Here is a 17,867-nt window from a genome sequence, read left to right as displayed (position 1 = left end):
ATTCCACAAGCTTAATATAAGCCTTGTTACAGAAGAATGTAATACGCATCAAAATAAGGGAAAACATCATCTTTATTCATTGATAAGTAGACCTTATATATAGGCATTACATTGAGTATCTCGTAGAATAAAGGATTATATATCATTCCTTATCTAGACTAACCTATACTAATTAGGACAAGATACACCAGAAGATTATGGAGAGTAATTCTCCTACAACACTCCCTCTTGTATCGCGATCCTACTGAGTCATGGTGCATAACCTTTGTCTCGGTAAAAACCTTGCCAAGCAAAATAAAAACCTCTTGGGTAAATTAAAAAGCTTGGTTTAAGGGAAAAAGAGCACACCAACTACAGTTGAAGATAACACGTAGAATAGACTCTCCCTGAAGTCTGCAAACAACTCCCCATGATCGGTAACTCAATCTCGGAGTTTAGATAAATAACATATATGAATGCTATTTACATTCTTCAAAAGTAGCAATGGGTCAATGATTTAAATATTAAATCTCGCCAAACATTCTTAAATCAAACATGTACACTTATCCGTACATGGATCAAAAGAAAGAGAATTGCATAACAACTCAAAACAAGAGTATGCAAAGAAAATCAGATTCACGCATAGTATGACCTTCATGCACTTAAATAGTCATAACTTCTTCGATACAATAGATATAAATGAACCGTATAACTTTCTGGAAAGTACACACCCGTGGCATTCTAGTGATTTATGGTTCACAACCTAGTTCATTCTGAACTGATCACAAATATCTGTCGAAGTTGACTTAGCTGCAGGTTCTGGACATATCCGTTCTATTTTATTAGAACAGCTATAACTCACTCAATTTAATTGATATGGTCAAATGGTTGGTGTCCCTGGAAAATAGAGACATAGAGTTTTCCAATGGTACTAAATTCACAATTTTCCAACAAGTGAGCTGCCCTATAGGTCCTGTGGAAGTTGACTTACGAATATGGGCAAATTCTGACATCATTTCATTAAAATGTCTTTTATGTTGGGATATATGATTTGATGTCATAACGTGCTGTGATAAAAAATTGACATATGTGTGGGTGTACTCGACCATCATTTTGACCTTACGAGTTTAAACCGAATGAGATGTCGAGTCAAATATATTACAACAAGTACATGCATACACATATCGTACTTAAATGTGAGAGTTTCATCTCTTAAGACTTATCGTCACTCATTCGGCGGAAGCATGTCTTCTCATGACTTTGACTGATTTATGGAATACTTGTAAGCATCGGTTTAACGTTCTTATTGCCTTTACCCAAACGATGAATAACATCATCAATAACAATCATCACTTCCGAGACCTAGTATTCTCAAGATCATTTCATTCTAAGTACAACTGCATGCAATATTGCATATCCCTAGACAGTTATGGGTAAAATTACTTATGTGTAATTAGGGCCCTAGCTATAAGTTATAACCGCTTAATTGTCGCTCCTGCTCATCCATTCTATAGAATAAACATAGGGTTACGGGATGCTCAACATCTATCCCAGCTATGCAATAAAAAACCTTCGAAGTGAATTCTCCTGCATAATCCAGTTAACAAAATTTGATTGGATGGTCAAGGTGGTGAGCCATGTTTTAAGCAAGGAGCTTCGGAATTGCAGCATTTGACTTTTAGTTTATCAAGAGTCCATCACACTTCATTTTAATATCTATACCTTTATCAAGTTAACGTGCTCCGTGGTCTAGAGGCACTTGAATAAGGTTAAAACCAATCCATTCAGGATCTTTATCTACATCTCTTAACTTAGTCCCAACAGAGATGATATGTGACCACAAGCTGCAAATTCAATTATTTTGGAAAACACCTAACTGACAAGATATTATGAGGACAAACTGTCTCATATTTGATTCCAATGCGTTTTGTCAAAGAGTTTGCGCCTTAAGGTGAGTCTAAACTCTTCTCTTTCTCACTACGCCTAACAAATGTATAACCGATAGGATTTACATATGCGGTGTTGACATTACCTAACTAATGACATATCTCTTTGGTAAAATTGGATACTACGGCTTTCCAAGAGACTGTGGCGGCGACATGGGTCGATCATCTCCATCAATTCCTGCCGGATAACACTTTCTGTGTAGGTCAATCTACAATGTTGGAATTTTTCTTCAACAGAGTATGTATGGTTCGACATCAAACTCATTCAATATCGGCATTCTTTGAGATCTCTCATTTGGATTAGTATTGATATTGAGACGTCCCCCAATGATAATTATCATCCAAAAAAAAACATACGAGTGAGTATGATTTATCATAGATCAAGTTATGTCATAACTCGCAATCAACAAGTATTATTGAACAAAGTGGTCTCTCTACACTTTCGTAAGAGCCACGGCCTGGTGACACATCTACCACATTTGTGAAGTCACCACGTCACCAACAAAGAGTGACTACATATCCATTTATTGGACATCAATCCTTACATGCATAGTTGCAACATGTATCTCTAATCTCGTAACTTCAATTTATAAGACTACTAGGAACATGATGAGGCACAGTGGGACAAATCACGACAAAACCAAGTTGTTGAATTTGAACAAACTTGTTCTTCTCTCCCCCTAACGACATGGAGACTGGCTCATCAAATGTGACCAAACGAGATCACCTGTTAAAATCTTTATATAAGCGGACATAGGTGGAAGTTCATGTCTTATTCAAAGACAAAATTTAACATCAAATAACCCATGATTATGCGCTTGTGGAGGCGCAATTTGTCACATAAAATATGTGGATGATAAACCGTTAAATCTGTTAACAAACATGCATATTGTTAGATTTGAAACACTAACATGCGAACCGTTACAACCGTAACTCCAATGATGGAGGTATCGATGGATACTGTAAATAAGACACGCTACAAGCCGTAGCTTATGGTTCGAATTGTTGGTTCGTTGGAAGCCTAGGCACATCAACAATCAATAGCGAACTTTTATTTTACATTTCCTTAAAATGGTTCATTGACTTTCCAAACCACGAATGCTACGGAATTTTAGGAGCAAGCATGGGTGTTAGGAATCCAATGCCACTGGTCTCATTGCCGGAACCGGTCGTAAAAGCACCGAACCGGCCGGAATACTTGCCGAAGGTCAGTGACCAATTATGTTGAGCGTTTCACCATGTTCCAGGTCTCCAAATGGTCTCAAATTTTGTGAGTATGTAGCCTTGGATGTTAGGAATCAGTGGCCGCAAGTAGCACCTCAATAGTCACCGAAACTTAGGTGAACTGGTCCTCACAATGACAAGTCCGCAATCTGTAAATCCTGAAATTTTAGGCTTTTTCAACTTTTGTCATTGTCTTGGGTGCTCCATAGCATCTAAGTGTTATGGTTTGAGTTTAATTATGATATTTGTATCTCCACAATATATTTTATCCTTAAAGTGAATCATAATAAGCCGATCTGAGGTTCCATCATATATCGCATTCTCTTTAGAGTAGGATGGTGTATGCCACTCCTGAACTTTGCTAAAGAATAGGCTAGGAGATTGAGCATGGTCAATGAAGGATCATAGAGGGGACTGATGCACTTGTTAATGCATAGATTACATCTCCATGACTTTGGAGGAATTTTATTGATCCGTTTAACTTTTTTGCTCAAAAGAATAGCCTATATGAGTCATCGATTCATTTTTCTGAATCATAGTATCGTGAGAGAATATAATTCACACTATTTCGACTCATGAGATGCGATACATCATTAGAAGTGATACATAAGAACTCTTTTACAATGAGTTTGTAGGTGATAAATAATGTTGGCACAAGGATTGCGTTCAAGTAGCTTATCGTCTCACCAATTTTTATGTATGGTATCGTTGTGAATTCATCAATGTAGACAACTACTATGACAAAAACCATTTTCATAGGTTCAATTTCTCTCTTGATGCATAAAAGCATGTGACTTAAATCATAACTTCATAATGCATATAAACTTGAGCACTAAACCACTCTTTGATTCTTTTGTGATGATCTAGTCATCGTAGTCACAATGAATTAAAATACTAAATCCATTAATAACTTTCATTTAGTTATGCACTCAACGTCTCTTTAACATATTTATAAACAAGAATATAGAGACAAGTAGTCTTAGGTCAAGATATATAAATATCAAAAATTAAAGCTCGGCAAGTGTACTGATATAGTCCCAAATGGCTGCATAACATTACTTAAGGGTTTTAGACACTCAAACGTCATTCACGAGTGATTTTGACATGCAAATATCATGCATATACACCATATATCCAAATACAAGAATCGGTGTTGCCTAGGCATACCCAAAAAAGGTTGTCGGCGTAAAAAAAATAGAGCCAAAAAGGTTAGGAGTTTGTGAAGAGACCGTGCGAGGAGGCTGCGGAGGCCGTGCGCGGGGCTGTAGAGGGGGCGTACATGGGGGGCTGCAGGGTCTCGGTAGGGGGGGGGGTTGTAGGGCTGCTGCCAATGACCTCTTAGCTCAGCCAATTTTTTATGCCGCAAATGGAACATCTTGGTGATACTACCAAGGCCGTAACTCGCGAACCTGTTATAGTTTACCACTCCCATAATCTTGTACGAGCGTTAGTTCAATTTGAAATTTGTAAAAAACATCACTATATTTTGAAACGGTGGGATATAAAGTGCATTACATAACATGTAACACTACAAGTCATCACCAAAACAAGGTGGAAACATGTCATAACAAGACATCAATCAAGGCTTCATCATGCCAACGAGATATAAATATGCTACAACAAGCATTGTCGGTTCGAAATAAAGCCGAGAGCAAACGCTCATGGCTCTGAATTCTTCAGCTTTTTGCAATGCTAGTTTGCAAAGTGTTGATCAAAATCAATAGATGATGACCTAATCCGTCAAAAATTATGGAGAACCGAAACATATGTATAATAACAACATCAAAGATCATATAAATGTGCATTGCGCCACACAAAGATCGTGTAAGTCTGACTTATGCTACAATTAAAACTATGGGCTTATGTAGGTAGTGTCATGTAGTATAAAATGCATTACTTGCATTAACATATTTCTTTTGGTAATGAAACCATAAATGCATCGAGACATTCTCGTATGTTCGTTTATTTGAACTACATGAGAATTTTATAGCCAACAATTGGATTGAGATCTTGACCATGAACCAATTTTAAAACAAATGCATCAGCTAAGTAAATAAGTCACAGAAACTTGGGAATAACCAAATATGTAGGCATTCAGACTATTAACCGAAGCATTTATGCTTCATTATTTTCTTTTAATAACCGCAATATATAATTGCTTTGAAATCCATAATAGTGAGAAGATATTCTCATGTTCTTTTCATATAATGAGTGTCGTGTTTCAAGAACTTCTCATATCTCCCTCTTGTATATTTTGACCATAATGTTTATGTCTTTCAATGAAACGATCAAAAGAATGAATCCCGACTAGGTGCATAAGACATCCAACATGAAAATGTCAAATTTCAGACGCATGTTGCGGTCAACAAGAGGGAAGATTCGTTATGTATCAATATATGATACAACTTCCAAATACTGAATTGGAGGTCAAGTCCCATAGTATGGTAACTCAATTCAATAAACCGTGACAAATTCCGTCACAATGCTATAAGTGACAATTTCAGTCACAAACCGGTGGTATAAGTGACAATTTCCGTCGCAAACTAATGGTTGTCCCATTTTTTTCAAACGTGTAGCTACACACAACGGCTACAAATGGTAACATCGGCACTCCCATCCGCTCCTAAAACTTAGTGCCAAGGAAATCATATTCCTGTATACCACTCGAGAAGCGAAATAATCGGGTTGTAAAGGAAAGAGAGGCTGAAAGTCCCCGATGAAAGACAAAATTCAGAAGAATTTAAATTTCCATGAAAGTGGCAACGTTAAATAATACATACTTGGTTGTTTGCCAAATAAACAGCGTATAAGTTGCTCTTACTTGATTCCACAATCATACTTGATTCCACGAATATACGTCGTGAAATAACTCTGCCCATTCAATTTCGTATCGTCATGTGATAAATTTCACCAAATTGAAAACACATGGTTAGTTTAAATTCATCACATAAACAAAAATAGAAATATTAAAATAAAATTACTGGAAGTGTGTGTAGAACGGGAATCTGAAAACCAATAAGAGAATACAGACACGTGTACAAATAAAATGTGATTTATCGAATATCAAGCGCGGGGTTATAATCTTTGTGAACTCCTCTGATTCTATCTCCGTATATGACTTGGCTCAAGGGTGACGTGCACTTGATCTTGAGAATTTGAGTTTGATTTGGATTTAGATTTGATGAAGAACGAGCGATTTGGCCGCTTCATGATTCTTCGTGGACTTGAGTTAGGATTTGGATTTGATGAAGAACGAGCGATTTGACCGCTTCATGATTCTTCGTGGACTTGAGTTTGGATTTGGATTTGATGAAGAACGAGCGATTTGGCCGCTTGATGATTCTTCGTGGACTTGAGTTTGGATTTGGATTTGATGAAGAACGAGCGATTTGGCCGTTTGATGATTCTTTGTGGACTTGAGTTTAGATTTGGATTTGATGAAAAACGAGCGATTTAGTGGCTTGATAATTCTTCGTGGATTTGATGATCTTCGTGGACTTGAGAGACTTCGAGATTTGTCGAGAGTGATATTGCTCAAGTGATTTTCTCTCCTCTTCTCACGTCCCCTCTTCATGTTGAAAGTGGTATTTATAGTGTCAAGGTTTCTATTTTGTAGAATATTTAATGACACTAAAATAATAAATTTCTTTAATTGTATAATTAAATCAATATGTATTTTCCAATTAATTTAAAATTAGTTATTTTTATAACTAAATTAAACAGAAAATAATTGACTTAATTATAACCTTTAAAGAATTTATTAATTTAATCAAATGTCCTATTACCATTTCGAATCGTCAATGACATTCAATTTTCGGAATCACGTAGCTTTGATTACGATCATCTGTTTATGTGCTCACACGAGTTTTATTCGGATCCGCACCAACTTTATTGACTTTTGGGCCACGTGTGCAATTTTATCGTGTCCTTGGTCGATTTAATTATTTAATGAAGATAATTTACTTCATTAAATTTCATATGTCTACAGTGTGGTGGTAAAGCATTTTTTACCTAGGGTAAAATTACCATGCCCCAAATTACCAATTTACCGAGAGGTAAGAAAACATCTTAACCAAATTGGGTCAGGCCATTCAATCCGGGTCGAAGGCTTGTTCACGAAAGTCGGCAACAAGGAGTTGCTTGCGCAGAATCCGCGCTTGGGTTTGGCACTGGATTCTTGACGTGTAGGAGCACGGCCGTCGAAGCTTCGAGGCACGGGTCACTGTCATTGGTAAAGCAGACATCATCGAGGCTAACAGAACCAGGTTGAACAATCCACGTCTTGGAGCAAAGGCAACAACGCACGAAGGCTCAATGAGCTTCGAGGTCCAGCGCACGGAGGCGGCCACGTAGTGAAGAAGACGACGGCATGGGAGTTTCTAACACCGGAGGAAGAAACCCGATGATGGCAAATCGAATGAGATGATGGGGTGCCTAGAAAAGTTTTATGGGTGCCTAGTTGAAGATTCGATTTGCTGGTTTTTTTTCGTCTTTTCTATTATTTTTTCCGCAGAACAATCTTTTTTCAGTCATCTTTTGTCGAATTTTTCATGGCATAAGAAATTTTTTCGTCTTCTTCTGCTATTGTTTTCTTCAAAAATTAGGGTTCTAGACCTAGGAACTCAGGATTAGAACTACGTGCTGATAACATGTTATAGAAGAATGTAATACGCATCAAAATAGGGAGAAACATCATCTTTATTAATTGATAAGAATGTCTTATATATAGACATTACATTAAGTATCTCATAGAATACGAGATTATATATAATTCTTTATCTAGAGTAACCTATATTAATTCTCCTACAACAACTTAATGTTGATAGGCTAAATACGACATCATATCAGGTCATATATAGGACTGAGGATAGAGTACGACCTTGGTCTGATTAGAAATAAAATACGTAGATTTCATTTTAATTTAGGTTTTTAACTTTAGTTACTGTTAGTTTAACTGTTTAACCCAAGTGGAATCAAAGCCTTTTTAAGGCTTACCACAAAATTGTTACACTAAAATTCATACTATACATCAGTCATTTACATAACATACATGTATATTTTGTTTGGTTTATCTGTATTTTTTGCTCTAAGCATATGATTTAAGATTAGCTAGGAAATATAGAAAACAATGTCTAATGCTGTAATAACCCCATCAAACAAAAATAGAACTTATGTTTGATTTGGAATTGACCGGCATCAAATAGAAGCTCATTAGTTTTTTTTTTTTTAGGAAATGAAAAAGAGAGAGAAAAAAGAAATAACAGCCGACCCTCATTTATATATATATCAGCTGGTGGCTGGTGCCCGCCGAAAACCCAAACCCTGGTGCTGTGTTATAACCCTGACGCCTTTGCGGTGCGGCAGCTGCTCTGATCAGAATGACGGAGGTGGACGTTCACGAAGCAAACTCAAAACCAAATGAAATATTATGCCAAGAGTGCCAAGCCAAACCCTCCAAGTACCAATGCCCCGGTTGCTCCATCCGCTCCTGCAGCCTCCCCTGCGTTAAAGCTCACAAGTCTCGCACCTCTTGTTCCGGCAAAAGAAGCCTAACCCACTACGTCCCTGTCTCTCAGATGGACGACAATACCCTCCTCTCTGGTACCCACCTCAGTTTTCAATCTCAAACCACTATCTCAGTGTCTTGTCTTTCTGTTTGATGTATCAAATCTTTGTCTGGATTAGATTACAATCTGCTTGAGGAAGTGAAGAGGGTTGCCGATTCTGCTCAGAGATTGAGAAACAAGTTGTGTAGATATAACAACTTTAAGCTGCCCTTTCATCTTAAGTGCCTCCGGAGTGCTGCCTACAGCCGCAGAACAAAGCTCTTGTTTCTGTCTAATGGGATGTCTAAGAGGGACAAGAATCAGACCCGATACGATACGAGGTTTGTTTCAATTTTCATGCTGATGGTTTTGTTTTTTTTTTGAAGTAGTGCATTTGTGTTTTTTGATTGCAATGTGGCATGCGTTGTCTGCTTCTGCAGGACGAAATGCATCTCATGGACGATTGAGTGGCGGTTTCATTCGACAGATGTTGTTCTAATTGATCATGGGTGGGTCTACTGATGATTTAGTTTAATCGTCTAGGTTTTGGGGATGTATTTTGACAACTGATGAATGTATTATGTCGATGACAGAGTGAATGAAAACATGAAGCTCTCCGCTGTTCTTGAAGAACATTTACAGCCTGGGCCGTGGAATCATCAGTTGAGGCCTTTCTGTACAGAGCGGCTGGATTGTCTCAAACTTTTTATCCGAACACGCCCCACGGTTTGTCCTTTTGTTTCTTGTTGATGTTTAATAATTTTCTGTGAACGTCTAGATCATAAGGTTGAAAAATGAATATAATTACTGCAGGATGAATCAATCACTGTTTACTCTGGCCAAGACCCAACTTTAATGTAGCACAATTACATTTTGGGTTTCGTTTTACTGCAATCTTGTCCGAGCCCTGGCTCATGACTGATATGTGTCCTTATATCTGCTTTTACTTATGGTGCTTCATCTTTCTACCAGTTCTGGATCTTTTAGTGTTACATAAGCTTCACCCAACTTGCTGCTGAACTTGCAATCATTTGGGTTTTCAGGAGATTATATGCATACACATTTATAACCCTAATTGTATGCTATATGTGGGTATGTTTGAAGTCAATGTGTATAGAGATATTCAGGTTGGGATATGGTGAAAATATGTTGTTCATTGGGTCACACTGGAGCTGTGTTTTAAGGCTAATATACCTATGATAAAAATGCCACCTTCTAAAAAGTTCTGATTTTATTCTTTCGCCTTCGCTTTTTACAGGGCAATAGGTCACCATTCCGTGAGTTGGATTTACGAGTTCCAATCAGGCAGCAGTTAGCCAACCTAGATATTTTGGAATACCCTGTCATATATGTTTTTCTTCCTTCACACAGTTTTGATTTTGAAGTAGTTAAAGATGTCAACCGTAACGTTCACAAACAAGAGGTTGAGATTTATGGAAGCAATGACCCAAGTGCAGTAGGTTTACCCTTTAAGGAGGAGGAAATAGAAGAGGACAACAGCTGCCCTAAGGTTTTGGATCTAATGGGACATGAGACTTCAGTTTCCATGCCTCATATTTCCAACAACAGCAGGTTTGAGAAAGGAATAGACAATTCATCTGATAGATCTTTGTCTGCAACAATAGCAGCAGGAAATGGTTCACAAACCATCTCCAAGGATAAGGAAAAAGGACTTTTGAAGACATGGAGTTTGATTTTGATCAAGGCTTAATAGACTCGTATTCAGACCTTATTGCTGAAATTAATCCTGATGATTTTCTTGATTTGGATGGTGAAGGGATAGAAACAAATCTTTCAGGTATAAGGAGTTTCTTATTATCAGACAATGACATAGAAGAAGGGGAAATATTAGAATGATGGGACTCGTTAGATTCCTTGAATGGCATAAAAAAAGGCGGAAGTTCTGAGGAGCATCAATCCCTAGAGTTTGCTGGCAATTACAAGTGTAGTGCCTTTCATGACATTGAACTAGCTTATTCTAAGTACTTCTGAGCAATTTCTGATAATATCTGGAAACATATGATTTCGTTGTGTGTGTACACACAACCAGGTATTGTACTCCTACCGGTTCCATCGTCTATCACGTGTCGAACTTGAAGTCCCCCGAAATTGGTTTGTATCCTGGTTGGACTCTGATTCCTCCTCCAGCTTGTTGCAACTAAGAAATTGGATATCTTTGCAACAGCGTGGCACCTATACAGATCATCTGATGTTTGTTGTAAGCTTTTATTTATTAAATCTGTAATTGTTCAGGGACTTGAGTTCCGTTCTCCTGCACTTTATTGTGACTTTAGACATAGATTGGATGTGTAATCGTTTGGATGAAATGAGTGAATGAAGAAATCAATTTGTTCATCACCTCCCACAATCATTCTATGTCTAGTCATACAGAGATTTGTATGGTGTTTGTGTTCAGGTTCCTCTCTGCCCTTAATGATCAACCTTATTAATCAATCCAAAATCTGATACCTAGGACAATGACTATCAACTGTTTTTGTATTCTCAATGCAGGAGATGATTGGCCCTTTAATGATAGATTTCCCTAGTATGCTGAATTGCCGATCATCTGTCATTTATTCAAAGGGCCACAAAGTAAGTCTTTAATTTCGTGACCGCTTACTAAATTTCTTACTGGATTTTTCATCCAAGGAAGATACTTGCTTTGTAGTAATCTATGTTGGTTTACTTGATTTCAAGGATGGCTACATGTTTCAACCAAGTTTCTTAACCCTTAATAAGAGATCAACTCTGATTACAAGATATTCATCTGATACTTTTCTATCATCTTTTCTGGGCTTATGACGAGATCAATTCCAGGCATGCGAACTGGTCAATTTCGTAATAAACACACACCCAAAAAATATGCGATATGCGAATTTCAGAGAACTGTGATAGCAAACATCACACTGTCATCATATTTTGCCAGTGAACACTTTCTCCCAAGTCAGAGTCCCATGTGCTTTACGAGCAATAATCCTGGAGAACGGGAAAAGATGAGAAAGGTTGAAGACGAGAGAGGGGAAGCTGAAAGAGAATGCAGGTGAGTCTACTGGTCTTTACTGCAGTGACAGAAGCAAATTACTTGTTCTATTAGGATGTGGAGGTTTTTGTCTAGTTAAGCAAGAAACTATTTCACATATATATGTACGTATCTGTTACAATCATAGTCACATCAAGTAGCATTGTTCAGATTCGTCATCAATAAACTAGTTTTCAATATGCTTAGTTTACATAACATTTTTCTTGGAAATAGCTTACAAGACTAAAACCGGTTGCCGGCCAACAAACCGCATCTGGCCGGAAATTAATTAAAGAAGGCAATTTCATATGTGAGCTTCCTTTAACATACACTATCTCGCATAAGGTTTATCAGCGTATATATATTGCTACCTTTTCCTTTTATATATAGTCATAGAGCTCTATATAGAAGTGCCAGTGAAAGAGAGATGGAAGAGAGCAAGGACAGCCATGAGGATGAACAAGGTGAGACATCAGCTGATCCGTCTTCTCCATCTTGTCCATTACAGTTACGTTTCAAAGAGTTACCTTATCACCTTCAACATTGTTTGATGTACTGTTCCATATTCCCCGAGAGCTACCTGCTTTCAAAAGCGGCACTTATCCGGTTACTAGTAGCCCAAGGACTGATACAGGAAAAAGCAGGGAGGATTATGGAGGATGTAGCAGAGGAATATGTCTGTGAATTGATCAACCAGAGACTGCTTCGGGTAAAAGATAAATACAACCGGAGTAGAGGGACTCAATTAAGGGTCCCCTGTCAACTTCAAAAGTTCTGTGTTAACCAACTCATGGAAGGAAAATTTGCAGCCTTTAAAGTTTTCATTTGTTCAGACATCTCACAACTGAAATCGCAAATGAACAATCTTCAAGTAACTGGTTTATTTCTGCTAGCACATGAAGATCTATCTCAAAATGATGGTAGTTGGCTACAATTTGATGATGTGAGCACTTTAAGAGTGCTTGAGCTGAAAGATAGCAAAATCAAAAAGTTACCAGCTGAAGTGGGAGACCTAGTAAACCTCAGGTATCTTGGCTTGAAAAGCACGGATATCAATGAGCTCCCAGGGGGGCTAGGCAGATTACAAGCCCTGCAAACCTTGGATATTAGATGGTGTAGGGATTTAACAGGCTTGTCAGATGAGATACTCAAGCTTGTAAGATTGAGGCACCTCAAAATGTTCAAGACCAGTGGCGTTTGTGGGATGAAGCTACCTGCAGGAATAGGAAGACTCACCGATCTTCTGACCTTGACAGGTATATATGCGGGTGGTGGTATTGCAGCTGAACTAGGTAACCTGACAGGGCTCAGAAGACTTGGAGTGATGGACGTGGATGAGGAAAGTATCACTGAGCTATTTGACTCTATTATGAAGATGGCGGGCCTTCTATCCTTGTCCTTGGAAGCAAAATACAGTTACCCTGGGAGAAAACTTGTCATCTTGGAGTCATTCTCACCTCCGCCGTTTCTTCGAAAGCTTCGCCTTGAGGGCATCCTAGAAAAGCTACCTGCTTGGTTTGGTTCCTTGGATAGGCTCACAAGGTTAAGATTAGGTTCCTCCCATTTGTGTGAGAACCCATCAATGGTACTTCAAGCCCTACCCAACTTACAAAGCTTAACTCTTTGGGAGGCTTATGATGTAAAGCAAATGGGAAAAGAGTTCTGTAGTGCTGGTGGATTTTTAAAGCTTGAGATTCTCATCATCGCTTCTGGTGTTCTCGAGGAGTGGACAGAACTTGAAGAGGGAGCACTACCTAGCTTGAAGTACCTCCACTTGCACAGTTGTATGCGGCTGAAAATGTTACCTGAAGGTTTGCAATCCCTCTCCACACTGGAGCAGTTGCATTTACTGCCTCTGCTGGATGATCATGCAGGACGGCTGAAACCTGATGGTGGAGAGGAGTATTACAAAATTAAGCACATTCCAGAGATATCATACATTACAAACTCGATGGTACAAGAATATGTGACAACTGGGAAAGGAGGAATAGAAATGTTGCAAGGTTAAGATTCTCCACGTATGACTTTCACTGTATCTTGTAAGCATAGTTTATGTAATTATGTTCTTTATTGTAAGCACATCTTTTCCGAGTTAATAATAAAAAATAAAAAAAGGGAGTGTGGATTACAATTTTTAGTGTGTAAATTCCACCTCCCATAATGAGAGAGCTTCTGAGTCATAATTTCTGCGAGCTCATCACAACATGATAAAAGGGCTCATCATTCTCAAATGAGTGAAATGACAAGATCAGATTTTAAGAAGCTTAAACCATGCCTTCCATCTGAAGAATCTCACCAGATGAGCATATCAGATTCTGCCCTATATATCTTCAAAGCCTAACACTTGAATTGGTATTCTTCCTTCTTTTTCGTTTGCTTTTTTTAATAAATGACATTATCTTAATAATGAATACTGGATATGGTCTATCTTAATTATGAATACTGGATATGGTCCAATCACAGATGGAAGCAGTGGTCTCACTCCATCACTCCATATAATCATGAATACAGGACATGGTCCTTTTTGTTCCTACCTTAGCGTTTTGGTTCTGCCTCCATTCTCAACTACAACAACAGAAGAATAATATTGCTTATTGCTTGTTATACATTCATACACGTATCAATCCTTTATATAGCCTAATCTACTTATAAAAAAATCCGTGATTCACGCCGACACTCTCTCTCAAGTTGGTGCATACATATCAACCATGCCCAACTTGTTAAGTGAATCATAAAAGACTTTTTTAGACACTCATTTTGTGAGCATATTGGCAAGTTGCTCTTCTGTAGAAACAAAAGAAAAACTAATGATCTTCGCGTCCAGCTTCTCTTTTGTAAAATGATGATCAACCTCCACATGTTTTGTACGATCATGTTGCACAGGATTATCACATTTAGGCTTAATACCCAAATCTTGTAGCAAATTTCTAAGCCATAACAATTCGCACACTCCCTGAGCCATACCTCTGTATTCTGCTTCAGCACTAGATCGAGCTACCACATTTTGTTTCTTACTTTTCTATGTAACAAGATTACCCCCAACAAAGGTAAAGTACCCTGATGTGGATCTTCAATCTGTAATATTTCCAGCCCAGTCTGCATCTGTGAAGCCACAAGTTTTAAAGATATTATTATGATTAGAGAACAATACTCCTCTCCCTGGAGCTGACTTCAAGTACCTCAAGATCCTTACAACAGCATCCATGTGGTCCTCACTGGGATTATGCATGAACTGACTCACTATACTTACTGCATAGGCAACATCTGGTCTGGTATGTGACAAATAAATCAAGCGTCCAACTAGCTTCTGGTAACGAGTTTTATCAGTGGGCACTTGATCTGGGTACTCTGCTAACCGATGGTTCTGCTCAATAGGAGTATCAATGGGAGTGCAATCCAGCATACCGGTCTCTATTAGTAGATCAATGATGTACTTCCTCCGACACAGATAAATACCATCACTTCCCCGGGCTACTTCAATGCCTAAGAAGTACTTGAGTGTACCTAGGTCCTTCATCTCAAACTCTGTGGCCAGTTGTTTCTGTAATCTATCCACCTCAACAGTATCATTTCCAGTAACTACCATATCATCAACATATATAATTAGAGCTGTTACCCTCCCTTGTTGATGTTTGAGAAATAACGTGTGGTCTGAATTACTCTGTCTGTAGCCAATTTTCCTCATGAATTGTGAGAATCTTCCAAACCAAGCACGAGGTGACTGTTTAAGACCATACAAAAACTTTCTCAATCTGCATACGGAGTTACTTGGAGAAGCGGCCACATATCCAGGCGGAAGATCCATGTATACTTCCTCTGTTAGTTCTCCATGAAGGAATGTATTCTTAACATCAAATTGCCTAAGTGGCCAGTTTAAGTTAGCAGCGACAGAGAGCAATACTCAGATAATGTTTATCTTTGCAACATGTGCAAATGTCTCATCATAGTCTATGCCATGTGCCTGGGTGAACCCCTTCGCTACTAGGCGTGCTTTATACTGGCTTACTGACCCATCTGGATTATGCTTCACGGTAAACACCCAACGACATCCTACAACCTTCTTGCCATGTCGTGGAGGTACAAGCTCCCAAGTATTGTTCTTTTGTAAGCATTGCTTTCCTCTATTTTGGATCTCCCAATGCATCATGCACTTTGTTAGGTACTGATACAGTAGATATTTAATTCACAAATGACTCATATGATTTAGATAATCTTTTGGTAGATATAAAATTTGCCACATGATACTTAGCTTTAGTCTGAAGGGTAGTTTCATATTTTTTTGTTGGTTGACCCCGAGTAGTCCTATTTGGCAAGACATATTGTCTACTATTAGCCTCACTAGTATTAGCCCCAATAGAATGACTAACCTCAGATGAGTGATCTTCTGTACCAGGAGATCATTGGTCCCGGGTATAAACAGTTGTATGGGATACATGAGGGATAGTTGTGTTGTCAGCTTTAGCTTCTGGTGCCTGAATCTCTGGAGTGACGACATCCGGTGGTGCCTGTGTAGCTGACACATTGGTAATCTCAACGGAACCTGTTACCATATTGACTGGCTCATTTGTCTCCCCCTCTCCATGATACAACTCTTCAAAATATGAATTCTCCCCCTGAAGAGCAGTATCAGAAGAGGTAAAATAACTCATGTCCTAAAAAAAGGTAACATCCATAGTGACATAGTACTTCCGGGTAGGAGGATGATAGCACCGGTACCCTTTCTGATGTCCGCCGTACCCAACAAACACACATTTAACTGCCCGGGCATCCAACTTAGACCACTGATGTTGTGGAAGATGAACAAAAGCAACACAAGAAAACACGGGCATGAAGATTATGAAAAGAGGGTAATGAGACATGAGATGCAAGCACCTCATAGGGAACTTTCCTCAGGAGGACACGAGATGGAAGACGATTAATGAGGTGGGCGGAAGTAATGACAGCATCACCCCAAAGGTATTTAGGCATATGAGTACTAAAAAGAATACACCGAGCCATATCAAGTAAATGCTGATTTTTCCGTTCAGAAACCCCATTTTGCTCAGGTGTGTAAGGACACGTTGTTTGATAAATAATTTCGTGTGTGTTAAAGAACTCCTGAAACACATGATTCACATATTCCCCCCTATTATCAGAACAAAAAACTTGAATGGTGGCATTATATTGTGTTTGGACAAAGGTAAGGCACGAAAAGCTGGAAAAACCTCATCTTTATGTTTAAGAAGAACAATCCATGAAAGACGTGTGCAATCATCAATAAATGACACAAAATATCGCATTCCTGCCACAATAGACTCTTTAGAGGGTCCCCAAACATCAGAATGAATTAATTCAAAAGGAAGAAAATTTTTAGTAGAAGTACTAGGGGAATAAGTAGATCGATGACTCTTGCCCAAAATACATGTCTCACAACATAATAAAGACTCGTCCACACTAATAAACAAAGTAGGCATGGATTTTTTCATAACACTAAAAGATGGATACCATAAGCGACGATGTCATAACCAAACTTCACTTAGCTTGTTAGAAGTGGAGAGTAAAATGGTCCGAGGCTGTCCCTTTGGTTTTTCCCCGGCGTATGTCAGATCTAGATGAAACAACCGGCCCCTCAGAGACCCCCGACCAATTACCCTCCCGGTGAGAAGATCCTGAAATATCATATACATAGGAAAAAAAGTCATAGAACACTGAGCGTCAGCGTTCAATTGGAGAACAGATATCAAATGATGAGATAAAGCAGGTACATAAAGTACATTGTGAAGCTCTATGGTGGGAGTAATACGAACGGACCATGTCCCTAACACGGGGAATGCCTCACCATTAGCATTAGTAACACAGGATACGGGGGGAGGGGACAATACGGTAAAATAAGATTGGTCATAAGTTATATGATCAGATGCACCAGAATCAATAATCCATGTATCAAAACTAACAGAGTGAGAAATATTGAAAGCCATACCAAAATGGAGGAGTTCGCCGGAGATGGCACTCGTTGAGATGGAGGAGCTCGCCGGAGATGGCGCTCGTGTGAGATGGAGGAGCTCGCTGGAGAGAAGCCGGTCGTGATGACCTCGCAGAAGGCGCGGGTTCCAGTAGGAGATGGTTCCGGTATTCACAGCCGGTATGTCGTGGTTCCTCCGAGCAGGCGGTTGT

General features: G+C 38.8%; 2 protein-coding genes across 2 annotated transcripts; both read left to right on the top strand.

Moving 5' to 3' along the window:
- Positions 1-8,501: 8,501 nt before the first annotated feature.
- On the top strand, positions 8,502-10,999 carry LOC126796053 (uncharacterized). Its single transcript, XM_050522820.1, has 5 exons — positions 8,502-8,750; positions 8,835-9,036; positions 9,136-9,204; positions 9,289-9,421; positions 9,954-10,999. Exons 1-5 carry the CDS (start codon positions 8,528-8,530, stop codon positions 10,404-10,406), a joined length of 1,080 nt encoding a protein of 359 aa, XP_050378777.1. The 5' UTR covers positions 8,502-8,527; the 3' UTR covers positions 10,407-10,999.
- A 1,142-nt stretch (positions 11,000-12,141) lies between these two features.
- Positions 12,142-13,722, top strand: LOC126795779 (disease resistance protein RPM1-like). Its single transcript, XM_050522537.1, has one exon. It carries the CDS (start codon positions 12,142-12,144, stop codon positions 13,720-13,722), a length of 1,581 nt encoding a protein of 526 aa, XP_050378494.1.
- The last annotated feature ends 4,145 nt before the right edge of the window (positions 13,723-17,867 follow it).

The sequence above is a fragment of the Argentina anserina genome, chromosome 5, assembly GCF_933775445.1.
Source record: "Argentina anserina chromosome 5, drPotAnse1.1, whole genome shotgun sequence".
In the NCBI taxonomy this organism is placed as follows: Eukaryota; Viridiplantae; Streptophyta; class Magnoliopsida; order Rosales; family Rosaceae; genus Argentina; species Argentina anserina.
This window is presented reverse-complemented; position numbering and strand designations above follow the sequence as displayed.